General features: G+C 43.1%; 1 protein-coding gene and 1 long non-coding RNA gene across 4 annotated transcripts in view; one reads left to right on the top strand and one right to left on the bottom strand.

Moving 5' to 3' along the window:
* The first annotated feature begins 1375 nt into the window (after positions 1–1375).
* LOC133484739 (uncharacterized) lies at positions 1376–13209 on the top strand. Its single transcript, XR_009790480.1, has 5 exons — positions 1376–2621; positions 4340–4401; positions 4511–4552; positions 11815–11993; positions 12843–13209. It is a non-coding gene; the product is annotated as an uncharacterized LOC133484739 (long non-coding RNA).
* ccdc88b (coiled-coil domain containing 88B) overlaps positions 7125–15505 on the bottom strand; it is a 62982-nt gene continuing 54601 nt past the window's right edge. For 2 of the 3 annotated variants that reach the window (XM_061787753.1, XM_061787754.1), the window contains 3 exons: positions 14625–14732; positions 13331–13476; positions 7125–7794 (listed from right to left, as the gene is read on the bottom strand). In XM_061787753.1, the coding sequence (XP_061643737.1) occupies positions 7418–7794; positions 13331–13476; positions 14625–14732 (631 nt within the window). In that variant the 3' untranslated portion in view covers positions 7125–7417. Of the gene's footprint in view, positions 7795–13217; positions 13477–14624; positions 14733–15505 lie in introns of all 3 variants that reach the window. The other variant, XM_061787755.1, reaches the window with a different exon arrangement.

Here is a 15505-nt window from a genome sequence, read left to right as displayed (position 1 = left end):
TTAAACAGTTAACTTACAATTCCATTAAAACATGTTGACAATTTTTTGCCTTGAGTTTGTTGTCACATTTCTGTCGGGCCAATTATACATTACTCGTGCACTCACTGTAGTAGTCTCGCCACGCTGCACTATTTGCATATCTGTTGTTGACCAATACTGGCCACTCATATGCCTGAGTAACATCTGTAACATTTGCACAATCGACATTGTCCCAGATGATCGCACTACTAGTCACTTTAAACTGCATACATTTGCTGAAGTCTTGCCGCTCTTTGCACAATGGTCATTGCACTGGACTATTGTTCTATTAGTCATTTCAAACTGCTCTAATTGCTAGAGGACTCTGCATCTTCTTGCACAGTTGTCAGAAAGAAAAGAAAAAATTGTACCAGCATTACCACATTACTGGCAACCTTTTATTGCTCAGTGACTGTTTTTTTTATGTCTTTATGTCTCAAAAGTGTTCTCTGTCAATCGACTGTCTGTTGTCATCCTAGAGTGGCTCCAACTACCGGAGACAAATTCCTTGTGTGTTTTTGACATACTTGGCAATAAAGATGATTCTGATTCTGATGTTGTGCACACATATTGGTCAAATAAGCTCGCATAAACATATGTCACATCCATTCTCACGCCGTATTCAAATGCATTCTGAAATATACTCAAATCCTTTCACACATCAATCTCAAAAGTTCTCATACATGCTTGTGAAAGCATTTTTTCCCCTTGGGAGATTTATTTTTAGATAGATAGATAGATAGATAGATAGATAGATAGATAGATAGATAGATAGATAGAATAGATAGAATAGATTTTGACATGTGAATAGTAAATCTGATCCTAATCCTGAATAATGTGCCTAACGGCTCCTCATATTAGGTTATGTTTCGACCACTCACTGGCCACAACATTAGGTACACATGCTCCATGTAATGAGATCCAATACAAGAGCTGAATCAAATAATTTTAAAAAATGCCTTCTCTAAAATAAAGTATCATTAGTATGTAACGATTATGTATGAAATAAGAATTGTAATTAATTTAGGATAAAGTAATATGCCGGGAACGGCGTTTGCGTTACTTCCGGTTTATCGTAATTTTGTTTTAATTGTTAAAAATCAAACTAATGTCTCGAAAAGGGCACCACGTCAAATTTTTCAAGTTTAACTTTAGGCGAAATGACAACAAACCTTTTTAAATCAGTCTCATAATCTGTAGGTTGCTACACTCTCTCTATTTTGAGTCCAAGGTTACAGAGGTTTACTCAAATTCAGAACACACACAAAATACGACCACGAGTGGAATTTTATGGTATATTTAATGAAACACACAACTACAACTACAAGCTACAAAAAGAAAATAACACTGAGGGTAAACGAAAGAAAGAAAATAAGGCGTACGAAAATGGAAAAGAGGACATCGTGTGTGGTCGCTAGGCTACAATAAGTGAGCGTGTGAGCGTTTAATGCGTTGAGTGAGAGCAAGAGAAGGCAAAGTTGGGATTTCGTATGAAGCGAGTAATTTCCCCACAATTATTACGCACTGATGTTGTACATCATAGTAAGGATTGCAGTGTCGACTCACAAACGCAGATCAGCTGGTCTTTGGGGGTGGTCTTCCTCCGGACCTCAGGCAGAAACGAGGCAGGTTCGGTTGAAGAAAAACCAGGTGTGAGTTTAGAGTTTTAAATACCCCAGGGGCGGGGCGTAGGAAGAGGGAGTGCCGACTTGGAGAAAGCCACGCCCACCGGCCGGAATCTTGTCTACAAATTTGAGTAAATTGGTTTTAAAATAATATTAATCTCAAACACTCCCAACTTTGTACTCTCACGCATAGAATTATTATTTAAACTTTGGTGGGTTGCTTAATTGTTCAATACAACATTTCGTACTGCTTGATTTCAAATCTTGAACAGCTTTCATAATCTTGCAGACAAACCTGTCAAAGTGAGAATGGGGACACAGACACCAAGGCATACATTTGGAATATTTCTACAGTTTGCAAGGTGTACAAACTGACATTTTATGTTCCGTTAACGTCCACAAGTTCTGCTTGCAGTTCCTCTCAACGCCAGTGGGTGGAGCCTCACGCGCATTGGTGGATATTAACCACATAGTCTTCCCCAACCATTTGGGGATCTTTTGAAGGTTAAGGTCCACTTGACGAACACCGGGCATTGTCCTCGTCGCCGTCTCACAGCAGGGCAGCGTGGAGTGGGGGTTGTCAGGCGGTCACGAGTCTCTGTGACGTCTCAAAGTTGCGGCGTGCTTGTCCGCTACAAGTATATATCAATAGTTTTGATTGACACAGTCATTGCTAATTTATCTGTTTACCATAATGGTTGTAGGTTGCAGTGGTGCAATAGTGCACTGCACTCTAAGCTGTTTCTAACATTTTGGGGTCATTTTGCCTTTAGGCTCTGTGCAGGGTAAGTGTACCTCATGATTTTTTTAACAGTGAACTATTTCGGGCCAGCACGGTGGACGACTGGTTAGCACATCTCCTCGGAGTACTGAGGAGCCGTGTTCAAATCCCGCCTCGCCTGTGTGGAGTTTTCCCCGTGCCTGCGTGGGTTTTCTCCGGGCACTCCGGTTTCCTGCCACATCTCCAAAACATGCATGGTAGGTTAATTGAGGACTTTAAATAGTCCGTAGGTGTGAATGGTTGTTTGTTTATATGCGCCCTGCAATTGGCTGGTGACTAGTTCAGGGTGCACCCCGCCTCTTGCCCAGAGCCACCTGGGATATGCTCCAGCACGCCCGCATCCCTACTGAGGATAAGCGGTACGGAAAATGGATGGATGAATGAATGAACTAGAGTATTTTGTGCGAACATATGAGAAAATGGCAGCGTTACCCTGGCGAGGATGAGGATGAGACTTGAGGGTGTGATGGTTAATGTGTATGGATGAGAGGGTGATGGGGGGGACAAGAGTGATGTTTGTTTATGTGGGAGGAGGTGGGGTTGCCCCGGCCAGTAAACTGCTTGTGAAATGAAAATGGCTTTTTAGCAGAATCCAGGACACTTGGGCTGGGCTGGATCAATGTGTCTGATTTACTGTCTGAAAGCCTGTCAGTGGGAAAGAGAGCCGACTGGGGAGGAAGGTAAAGTGTGCGGGGGATGAGTGGAGTTTGGAGGTGGAAGAGTCCTTTAATGGAAGGGGAGAAGGGGAGAAGGACAGATGACGAGGGAGTGACACTCCAAAGAGGTAAACATCTGAGAGATTGCGCTTCAAGTCCTCTAAAGTCAATCTGTCCTGGTCATGGGACGGGGGGAGGAGCAACCTTATTTTGTTGCGGGGGAATTGGTTCGACCATTTGGGCCAAAATCAATAGAGGACACATGGTGCTTCTTAAATCCTGACTTTCCTACACAGGGCGAGTGCACTGGCAGACAGCGCGTAAGCAACACACAGATCTGCTGCAGGCAAGCTTTAGTGTTCCTTAGGGTGACGATACTCAATATGTTTGTCGTAGGACTTGCAGGTTCGAGACCTACTGTGGACCAGAGCATACAACAACAACAACAACAACAAAAAGGAGAGTGACTTGGTAAATTAGCAGTGACTGTGTCACTCTCCCAACCCATCCATCCATTTTCTCCGCCAGATTACGGCGACAGATTACCTTGTTGGTGTGCCCCAGCTCTGGACGCTGCAGTATTAAACGCCAAAGTTTCGCTTTGCTGCAGTGGTCCATTTTTCCACTGCCCTCAGTCTCCTTTCGAATAAAATTTGCTTTGAACAGCCACATGCCAAGTTCTGTTGTTGTTTCCTGTGATGGGAACTCTGCACTTAAGTAGCTGTTTCATCTATCTGGACTTGGGTATTTATTTTTTGGACACATTTTTAGTTTTTCTCCCAACATTTAAAAACAGATTATCTGTAATTTCTCCTCCTTACTTTGTCCAAACGGGATAGTTATTTTTTTCAACCTTCTTGGATGACAACACAATGTAAAGAAGTATAGTAAAACATTCTATTTTAAACTGTTTCAAATCCCAGAACAGTACATTTGTTAAACTTCAGTTGTATTTAATCTAATTTAGAACCGTTTGTTTCAAACATTTAAGTAAGTACAAATGGTGACTTAACTAATGTGCAATACATTTTAATTGTATTATTTAAGTACAGTTCTTCATTTTTCCTATATTTAAGTGCAGTGTGCATAATGTTACAGTACCTTTTACCTCCTTTTTGACTTTGAAACTTGAGCATAATTACTCTCTTTAATTTAATGTTGGTCATTATGGTGGTGCGTCGTTATTTTTTCAGGAGATACTTGGTGAAAACTGTTTGAGAACCACTGGCCTGTTTGATGTAAATTTTATTTCTCACCAGCTGCCAAGATGTGCAGTCAAGAACTGGATCTGGTACCTTGGTAGCTGCCCACTGCTCCTCAGGTACAGCTCAAAAGCACTTACTGTATCACTTGTCATTGTTATATGTGACAAAATAAAGCATCTATAGTCATCGTCTTTACATGGATACTTTTGTGTGAGTGCTTCTCAGGGGGACATCGGCGTTACAGCACAACAAGCAGGACATCTCAACGTGAGTGTTTTCCCGTACCCTTGGGATGCGGTGAGTCTAGGTGGAAGTGGTGGAAGGAGGGGCTGTTTTATTTTTATTTTGAGTGTTTAATGTATTAAAAGGGGGCGAGGTAATGAATTATAATCTTTAATGCAAAAAACGATCGATACCTCAGAGGGAATAAATCAGCTTTTTACTGAGTGCGTCCAAGCCCGTTAATACACTCGGGGAGAGGAAGGAGGGAGGGAGGGTGTGGTGGTGGCGGGGGTGCGCAGGATGGAGACGGGGTGAGAGAGGAAGAAGTTATGGATGCACAAGCTCACCTCATTGAGTAAAAGCCTGGTTAGAGCTGCGGGATTGTGACAGTTTTGTGAAGAGGGAGAGGTCACGGGATCACTTGTTGTTTTCCCTCCGACCTTCCTCCTGCTGCCTCGAGCAAAATCTAATTTAGCTTGCCACCTCTCCATGCAAGAGCATCTCTCTTCTGTCCTGCTCCCATACAGTGGCAAAGACAACAAACTTTGAATGAAAACGTTTTGATCAATCCGCAGTCCAGTCCCATAATGTTTTTATGACTAGAATAGAATAGAAAGCCTTTATTGTCATTCTATGGTGCTGATACAAAAGAACGAGCCAGACTGCAAGGACACGCCCGACTTAACAAACATCCAGTGCGGTTCTCAGTATTTATGATGCCTAGCCTGCTCAGTTAGCGGGCTAAGTGGCCAAGTGAGGTTTTTGCTCAGCGGAGGCACTTTAGTGAGACACGGTCATTCAAATGTGATGGCTCAGGAAAGGACTGGGGCTAAGAGGGTAGAGGGAAATAATGAGGAGGACCAAAAAAATGGAGAAGTTTGGTTGGAAAAGTGATGTTGGCCAATCATGTTACAGCCCGCAGGTTCTCAGTAATGAAGCAAGCGGCACCGCGTCTTCAGATCTGCACTGCGTTGTCAACCGGGGCGCACATCCATCATTCGTTGCTTTAGGAATCACGTAGCAACAATGGTATCTAACCACTCTTTTTTTCTTTTTTTTTTACTTGATTTGCTTTCTCCTGGGCTTTTTGGGATGATTTCGCTCTCATCTTCTTGCTTCAGCGAAGAGCTTTGGCTGAATGAACAAAGGTCAAAGTGAAAACTGATCATCTCCCTTCCTCCTCCTCACAACAGCCTGCGGTCGAGAGGAGCTTCTCGACACACGACGAGGAATTTTAAATTGCAATACTGCAAATGCGTCACACAGTTTTTGCTCTGCTTGTGTTGTCTCAAACTCGAAACAAAGCCCAGAGTGAATGACAGATGAAGACTGAGAAAAGGTTTCTTGTAAGCTGTCCCTCTTTTGTAAGAGCCCCCTGCCATGTACAGTTCCCTAATGGCCCCACTGCCCCCTCCCTCATCTGTCTTTGAGTGGCAGCTCTGCACCCGAACCATTTGGTGCAAGTGAGTCATTAGATCATTTAGCATGAGACTGCTGACTGACTTTACAGGAGCCCTAAAATGAACCTCATGTGAGCCAGATGGCCCAGGTTTCTCCCTGTTGATCCAACTGCGCACTCATGCAGCAAAAAGATAAGGCTGCAAAAGGAGATGAGGAGATGTTTCTTCCTTTGAAGCCCGCCTAGACACTTAAATAAAGTGGCGCAACCTTTATTCGATGCGTCACTTTCACAGAGCTTAATTTCTCCTTGTTTCCGAGTTAATATTCCACATGATGAGCAAGCACCTGGGCTCTAATAAGCGTCCCCTTTTTACCTTGAAGTGAGCCAACTCGGAACAGATCAATCAGCGGCAGCGGCCGGGACATTTGAGATAATCCTATAAAGGTTTATTGCAGACGAGATGACGCAGTGCGAGCGTGGTGCTGCTTAAGTGCACTTGTCTACTTCACTTGAACGCTTCTTTCACTGCTTAGCTACGGTACGAGACACTTAATTAATGCACAGGTGCTCAACGACCAGGATGCCACTTGGAACAGGAAAAGGAATTCCAAAAGGCTTAGAAAATAATAGGATTCCACTTTAAATACTTACTTCCATGAAAATACTATGATTTTTTTGGGTGTCTACTCTGTGATCTAATGACGACTTGTTTTAGTTCGTAGTGGTGAACAATAGCACTGCATTTTGCGTCAACCAATTAGCTAAATGTGATAACCAAAATATTGGGAACAGCCTGCAGTATGATGCAGTACAGTTCTACACCACTGCAAACTATCCATCCATTTTCTATGTTACTTAACCTCATTCAGGTCACAGGTGAACTTGGGCCTTTCCCAGCTGAATTTAGGTGAGCGGCGGTGAACACCCTGGACTGGTCGGCAATCAGTCGCAGGGCGCATATGGAGAAAACAAGCACTCACCAATGCACAATTCAGAGTTTTCAATATACCCAACATGCATTTTTGGGGAATGTGGGAGGAACCTGCAGTACCTGAAGAAAACCCATGAAAGCTCAGGGAGAACGTGCAATCTCTACGCAGGAAGGCCAGAGCCTGGATTTGACCCCTCAAACTCAGAACTGTGAGGCAGATGTGCTAACCACTTGTCCACTGTCAACTCCAACCAACCACCATAGTCAACACTTTGTTAAATCAATCAGTGTTGTATATATTTATTTATATTTATGTTGATGAAAAATAATACCAGTTTTGGGGAGGGCAAAGTACATAAAAAGGTCATCAGTTAGTATTAGTATTCAAAATACTGTGACAAATGTGCATTTATAGAGTAAACCTTTCAGAAATATGTCAAAGCAATTGTTAAATACAAATAAAGGGAGTCAAGTCCATGATTAAATTCTTTCTAAGAGGTCATTGCTGGAAAGTTGATGATCTACAAGAAAGAGAAGACTAATATTGCATCATATCCGACTTCATCGCCTATTAGCTTCATCTTGTGTCGTTGTTGCCCTCCTCCTCCATACCTCCGCTTGTCTCCTCCTCGGGGGTCCCCTGACTACTCTGTTTGGCCTCCGCCTCCTGCTGGGGAGCACTAGTTTCATCGCTGTCTCGCTCCCAGAAGACCGTGGAGGTGTTCTGACCGGAGAGAAGGCGGCGGCAAGGCGGGGTCTTTTGGTCGCCTGGACTGAAGGATTGAGAAGTTCCGGCGCAAACTCGGGTCAAACCCCAACCGTGACGGGATCCCAGTTTACGACGACCCCTAGAGCCGCTGCGTGGGACCAGATTAGTGGGAGAAGAAATCTCCGGCTCTGTGTGGAGTGGAGCTTTTCTCAAGGGACATGGGGAACCTGGAGCACTGGAAGGATCTGCAAAATGCGAGGAATACAAAAATCCTTATTACAAATATACTCTTTATATATAATGCATAAAACAAATTGATCTTGAATGAACTGCAGTGATTGTACGTTATTGAGGTTTTTATAAACGTATAATCCAATGACAAAATATAGCCTGAGGCACTGGTGTCAAACTCAAGGCGGGGGAGTCAGCTCTGACCCACCACATTAATTTGTGTGGCCCACTACAGCGGTTTACACCAAGTGTGTCTATTTCATGTTTCTTGCTAAGTGGATTTGTTCTTTTTATTTTGGCAGATGATCTGTACCACAATTTTGAAAAGCCTTCTTGACATACAGTAGATAGACAATAGTTCCCGATATTCTCGGACTTCTGATTTCTAATTGTTTGTTGTTAATAATACTGTATGTATACAGTTCATAATAACAAATGGGCAATTTTATAGACCAGTGATGCCCAACCATGGCACATTTGCAGTGAGATCAGATGTGCCATGGAAAATTATTAAATTTTGTTTCATTGGTCCGAAAATGGCGGCCGACTGCTTAGAGCGTCTGCCTCACAGTTCTGAGGACTGGGGTTCAAATCCCGGCCCCGCATGTGTGGAGTTTGCATTTTCTCCCCATGCCTGCGTGGGTTTTCTCAGAGTACTCCGGTTTCCTCCCACATCCCAAAAACATGCATGTTAGGTTGACTGAAGACTCTAAATTGCCCGTAGGTGTGAATGGTTGTTTGTTTAAATGTGCCCTGAGATTGGCTGGCAACCAGTTCAGAGTGTACCCCACCTCCTGCCCAAAGATAGCTGGGATAGGCTCCAGCACTCCCGCGACCCTTGTGAGGATAAGCGGCTTGGAAAATGGATGGATGGATGAAAATGATTTATTCACTACAAATAATGTATCTTTGTTCATCTATTTATATATATATATATATATATATATATATATAGTGACAGACAGAACAATGAAATGCTTTTCTATTAGATGGCAATTCCCGTAACCTGTGTATCCACTTTTTATGAGATTTCTGTCTTGGTGTGTACTGTGACATTTTGTCAAATGTAAAATATCTGTTTTGGCTCAAAATGTTTGGGAAACGCTGATGTGCTGTCGTCCACTGCCATGTTATGAACTTTATGGTCTCAGTGTATCGCAGAATTTTAATGGTACATCGTGTATCGATGTTAATATAGTGTATATTTAACTACATTGTGAGATTTTGCAGTGATCATTTTTCCATACTGACGAATGTTACTGCAGACTGACGTAGCAATCAGCACGAGCCAGGAGAAAAGACTGCATAAGAGACAGAGTGCCCAAAGTTTAGGATCATTTCACACTTAAAAAACAAAGACAAATTGCAAAGCAGAACTAGTTAACACGACTGTTTACGGTCTATAAAAGTAAACATCATTCGCTAATTTAAGATAACCTACCACCACTGGTTAGAACGAATTGTAACCCCTCCACAGGGCGCCAAAGACAGACAACTGCTGGTGCACTTTCAATCACTTAATTGAAAAAACAGTAACAAAATAAACACGTAACAAGCGCATTTAAACACTAGCTGCACAGCCACAAGGGATGCCGCATCGCTCACCAGCCAGTTAACAGCTAGCCAACTCTACACTCTCATTCACTGACTGTGCTACACACATTCAAAGTCACAGGTACTCCAGTGTGGAAATGGGGAACCCAAGTGGACAAAAATAATACTTCCACATCCCATGCATATTATGTATTGGTATTAGGCATAAAGCTTTAAAATATTTAAAAAATAATAATAAAATACAAAAAAAAAATAATTATATATATATATATATATATACACACATGGTCACTACTTCGTGGATTTTCATCTGAGAGAGGGTTTCTGGACTGTGAACCCAGCGATAAATGAGGGATTACTGTATACTATATGTAATAATATGACAATGTGATTATCCATCCATCCATCCATTTTCTACCGCTTATCCGAGGTCGGGTCTTCCGGGGGGATCCCGAGGCGTTCCCAGGCCAGCCGAAAGACGTAGTCTCTCCAGCATGTCCTGGGTCGTCCCCAGGGTCTCCTCCCGGTGGTACGTACCCGGGATCTTGTTCTTTCGGTCACGACCCACAGCTCGTGACCATAGGTGAGGGTAGGAACGTAGATCGACCAGTAAATTGAGAGCTTCACCTTTCAGCTTAGCTCCTTCTTTACCACAACAGACCAATAGTGATGAACAGAATCAGTGACAAAGGGCAGCCTTGGCGCAGTCCAACCCTCACCGGAAACGAGTCCAACTTACTGCCGCCAATGTGGACCAAACTGACACCGGTCGTACAGAGACCAAACAACCCGTATCAGGGGGTTCGGTACCCCATACTCCCAAAGCACCCCCCAAAGGACTCCACGACGGACACAGTCGAATGCCTTCTCCAAGTCCACAAAATACATGTAGACTGGTTGGGCAAACTCCCATGCAGGGAGGACCCTGCCGAGGGTATAGATGGTCCCCCTTCTTAAAAAGGTTTTAAGAAGTCTGCCAATCCAGAGGCACTGTCCCCGATGTCCACGCGATGTTGCAGAGGCGTGTCAACCAGGACAGCCCCACAACATCCAGAGCCTTTAGGAACTTTGGGCGAATCTCATCCACCCCCGGGGCCTTGCCACCGAGGAGCTTTTGAACAACCTCTGTGACCCCGCCCCATTTAACCCAGACTCTGCATCCTCATGGGAAGGCATGTCAGTGGAATTGAGGAGGTCTTCGAAGTATTCTCCCCACCAACTCACAACGTCCTGAGTCGAGGTCAGCAGCGCCCCATCCCCACTCTACACAGTGTTGGTGCACTGCTTCCCCCTCCTGAGACGCCGGATGGTGGACCAGAATTTCCTCGAAGCCGTCCGTAAGTCTTTCTCCATGTCCTCACCGAACTCCTCCCATGCCCAAGTTTTTGCTTCAGCGACCACCAAAGCTGCATTCTGCTTGGCCAGCCAGTACCCATCAGCTGCCTCAGGAGTCCCACAGGCCAAAAAGGCCCGATAGGACTCCTTCTTCAGTTTGACGGCATCCCAATGTGATTATGCATTTATATAATTTTCACCAACCAATGAGTTTGACACCCTTGGCCTAGAGCGTAGATTATGCAATTTCCCTAATCTATCAGGACATACAGTATTACATATTCATACACCCATATAATATAAATCGTATGAATTTTCCGCAAAAGGCACAGCCGGTCTTAGAAATATAAAATGGCTGCATTTGTCACAATCAGGCTGCAATATTCCAAATTCTTTCTACAAGGCTGCAGTAAGACGTCCTCACCATTGTGTAAATCATGCCTTAGTTATGCTACTTTATGCTGAGACCCATGGGTGATTTCCCATGATGCACCCAGCTGCTGTCGCCTCTTTCCCCTCTGCATATTTACGCAAACACACCTCAATATTACATATTAGTAACTCGGGTGCTGCTGTCACCATTATTCTTAGTATTACTATCATAATTATATACAGGGTGTCCTGTAAGTTTCACATAGGAAAAATAAACATTTTTTATTTACAGTATATAATATGCTCTACAGGTATATGACTACCATTGTTTTGAAATCACAGTTAAATGCGTGTTTTCCTAACAGTCTGTCTGAAAATTTCACTTTTCAAAGATAATAATGCTCAGTTTTGATTTCCGCTGTCAGAGAGGTTGCTCTTTATTTTTTGTGTTTATAACGCACTGTAACATTTGAATAAATAGCAATGCATCAGAATTAACTGGTAAGTTGTCACAATATCTATAAACACATTTTTGCAGTGATGGTCACTATACTGGTAGTACAGTACTTTCATTCATCTTCCGTTCCATTTATCCTCACTAGGGTCGCGGGCTGCTGGAGCCTATCCCAGCTATCTTCGAACTGGTCGCCGTCCAATCGCAGGGCACATAGGAACAAACAACCATTCGCACTCACATTTAACTCTTCAACTCTTTGCTCTTGTTTTTTTCTCTCATTTGTTTTCCATCTCTTCGTGTTCTGGCTGGCAACTAGCCAGCCACGGGCTGGCCTCGGCCACCGCTCCCCCCTTTGCCCTTTCTTTGTTCGGGCATACGGCTCAGTAACCGCGGGCCTTGGGGATGAAGATCCATCTCCCTAGCCTCTGTAGACCCCCGCTGCTAAACCTCCGGAACAGTGACTGCTGAGCTACCCAGATACGCTCCCAGCCAAACGTGAGTTTGAGTTTTTATTTAACCCTTTATTTACAATAGGTTTCTCTTTTGATCTTTTAGTCATGTTAGACATTTTGATATTTTTTTATGGATCAAAACCACCCTGTGTCATTCAACTTTTACTCCTCTCAGACAATCCAATGAGTAATCAGTGCAATTCAATGAAGAATACGATTGCCTTTTGATAGCGCTGCATTAATTCATATAAGAAGTCAATTGTACACACGGTTGAGGAGGTAAAGATTAAAGCAGAAGCTAATAATAAATTGAAGACTGATCTCAATGGAGGTTTATTTATACAAAGACTCCTTCTCAGCTTATCAAAGAGACTTAACCACTGCCATTAGAGCCTTAAGGGACCCTCTTTGCTCACTGCGTTAATTGCAAGTTTGCAACTGGGGCCGTTTTGGATAAAGTTGATCATGCTATTATTCTTACAGGTAGGAGAGTTCTCACTGTGACTATAAACAAGTGGCATTCTTTTGATGCAGAAATTAAAAAAATAAACCGGATCGTGTCATTTGCGTCCCGGGGAAATGTACCTGTATAATTGTACAATAAAAACAATCAAATTAACTGTAAAAAAATTTTTTATTAATCAAAGTGTCCTGCACATTCATCTGATTAAATATTTTAAAAATACAATCTAAAAGATTCAGTTAAACTAACTTGAACACAGGAAAAAAAAAAAATAGTATTTGTTGCCTGTCCCCGATTAAATCAATTAGACTTTACCATTAAATATAATAATTTCATTCCTTAAGAAATGTTTTTTTAATGTATATTTGTGTTGCTCCTCTTCCCAACTACATACATTCATCCATTTTCCATACCGCATATCCTCACCAGGGTCGCGGACATGCTGGTCCCTAGCCCAGCTGACTCTGGGCGAGAGGCGAGGGGCACCCTGAACTGGTCGCCATACGATCGTAGGAAGAAGTGTTTGGATATGGAGTACCGGTAATCTTTCAATATTGCACACAAAACGAGTGAGAAGTGATGAGCAGGCAAGTGTTTGCAGAGCAGAGGAAATTATGTGTGTAGTAGTCCTTTCCATCGGAACAGTGACAATAATACACTTAAATGCTGCCTGCAGATTTTCATTTAAAATCTCTGCAAATAGATTACAAAGTCAGAATGCATAAAGGGAAAATGAAGTCCTGCAAATCCTTGCAACCACACGAGGGAAGATTTAAGAAGGAGTGCAATGGGTGTCAAGCTCACTTGCTAGTCATGAGGTGATGTCTATGCATGCCCGTGGCCGCACTTGATGGGGGCAAGCGTGTTAGAACATCCTTGCGAAAGGCAGACAGAGCATTGGGGTGTGCGGCCCTCACCACGCCGAGGTGTGTCTGATGTAAATTGGGCTCCGTCGGCTAGGTTGTCCACGCTGCCGGCGGCCGTGACGAGGCCGCGTCCCTCTCGCGCTCCTCCCCGGGGTTTGATGAGCTTTTTCATCTGGTCTGCAATCCAGTTAGATTTCCTTCGAGGGCACAGAGTGCACAGTGAAGAGCTAATATGATGGTTCACACAATGCAGCGGGCAGCATGAAAATGTGTTCAGGATGGAAGTAAAATGCTCCTTACATACTACATAGTAAGATATGGTTTGGCATGGGATATTATTACAGTATACAGGCAAGTCCCAAATTTAGAATTACACGCCTACAGTGCAGGACCACGTTGAGCTACAAGGTCTACACCACTGAGGTCTACTGAAAAAGATGCAGTGTAATTAAGAGCAATAAGGAGAGGCAGAAAAGGTCCTCAACTGCTCTCCAGTAATAGTTCCCACAGAACTGTTCGTTGTTTTAAGTAAAGAGACGCTACAATTCAATAAATAACAAAAATAGGGTAAATAGCATTTTTTGGGACGAAAATAAAATGTTTTCCGGACTTTTTTTTTTTAACCACGTCAATCACAAACGCTATTATATTTGTGATTGGATGATTGAGGAGGTGGAGGCGGAGCTTCTTCCTACAACAGATTTCCGCCTTACGCTGTGGAGTAAACTAGTCTTCAGCTTGTAGCCAAGCGTTATATAGTCAAAGATCTTCATGCAGCACAACATAGATCCTTCCGTTTGTCCATACATAGACCGTTCGCAAACCAAAAATAATACGCAACTAGAGGTAAGTTTTACACAAATTTTATACATGTGTGTTTAAGTAGCAGGTATTAAAAGCTTTATAATTCCCATAACATATTTGAATTTGCTTTAGCCTGACGATGGCGTTGGCATGTTAGCATCTTAGCATTAAGCTAGCGAACTTCTATTATAAAAAGGTTTGATTGTACATGTTTGTGTAAATATATATTTAATTCTCTTTTGTTTTATGTATCACTTTTAAAGTAGACTTCAACTGGGAGTGACAAATTAACAGCTTGAAGCAAGCATGCATTGCCTCTATATTTGGAGAACTGTGTGAGCAAGAGGGTGAGAACAGGTGCTGAGGGAGGGGTGCCAGTTACACACAGCACAGAACACAGAGGAGCAGTGTTGCTACGAAATCTGCCGACTTTTTTTTCTCAAAAGCGACGAGCTGCACTTTCTTGTGACTTTGGATGGGTTGGTTTTTTTCAACCAGTGTCTCAAAAGGGTTTGTGTTCGACTGTGTTATTGAACAGTACTTGGCCTTCCAAGGCGAAGGTGGTACGTAGGGCTCCAGAACTCTGTATTGGTCCATAATCTTTTCCACCAGCTTCTGCTTCTCCCGACGGAGCTCGCTCAGCTTCTCCCTGAAGGAGAACACAAAGTATCAGCACCCACATTTTGTGCATTTATTGTCATTGTGTGTGTCCGTGGCAATATCCTATCAATAATATCGATCAAATGAATTTTGCTGTGCTGTTTTTAAGGCTGGAGAACACATTAAAAGTTGTCTTAGTGCTGCTGATCAAGGTTTCAGGCACGCACAAAGTAGAACAGAGCTGAAAAATAGCCTGGAACTGCAGACCTGTCCTGGATGAGAAACGGCCCGGGATAAAAAATAGTGAAGCAAAAAGTCGCTGACACTATGGGCTGTCTGTTAGTTGCCGCGATTCGACTGTGGGCGGAGAAGCTCATCCATGTTAAGAGAGGTCAGCGGGGTTCAGCGCTGGAAAGTGGAACGTAAACTTTAGTATTGAGGCCCCTGTTTATTCTTGTGCTAGCAGTGAGGCTCTATTGTGAAGAATGTCAGGCACTTGAAACTTATGTGGGAGTTCATATTTATAGACTCTTATTTTTCCCAGAGGATGCAGCACACTTTGCTGGTCTTTATCGTAAAAAATAACTTTCAAACATCTTCTCCAGAGCGGTGCAATTTTGTCCCCAAAACACTCAATAGACTCAAAATTTGGTGTTCGGGCTCCTGTTCATTCCTTAATTATACAGATAAACTCCCACAAAAGTATTTCAATGGTGAAGTCAGTGCCTTTGCTTTTGCGATAGACTGAAAACATCCATCCATTTTCTGAGCCACTTCTCCTCACTAGTGTCGCGGGCGTGCTGGAGCCTATCCCAGCTATCA

This window comes from Phyllopteryx taeniolatus, chromosome 10 (assembly GCF_024500385.1).
Source record: "Phyllopteryx taeniolatus isolate TA_2022b chromosome 10, UOR_Ptae_1.2, whole genome shotgun sequence".
In the NCBI taxonomy this organism is placed as follows: domain Eukaryota; kingdom Metazoa; phylum Chordata; class Actinopteri; order Syngnathiformes; family Syngnathidae; genus Phyllopteryx; species Phyllopteryx taeniolatus.
The sequence above is the reverse complement of the archived record's forward strand: the minus strand, read 5'-3'. Positions and strand labels throughout refer to the sequence as shown.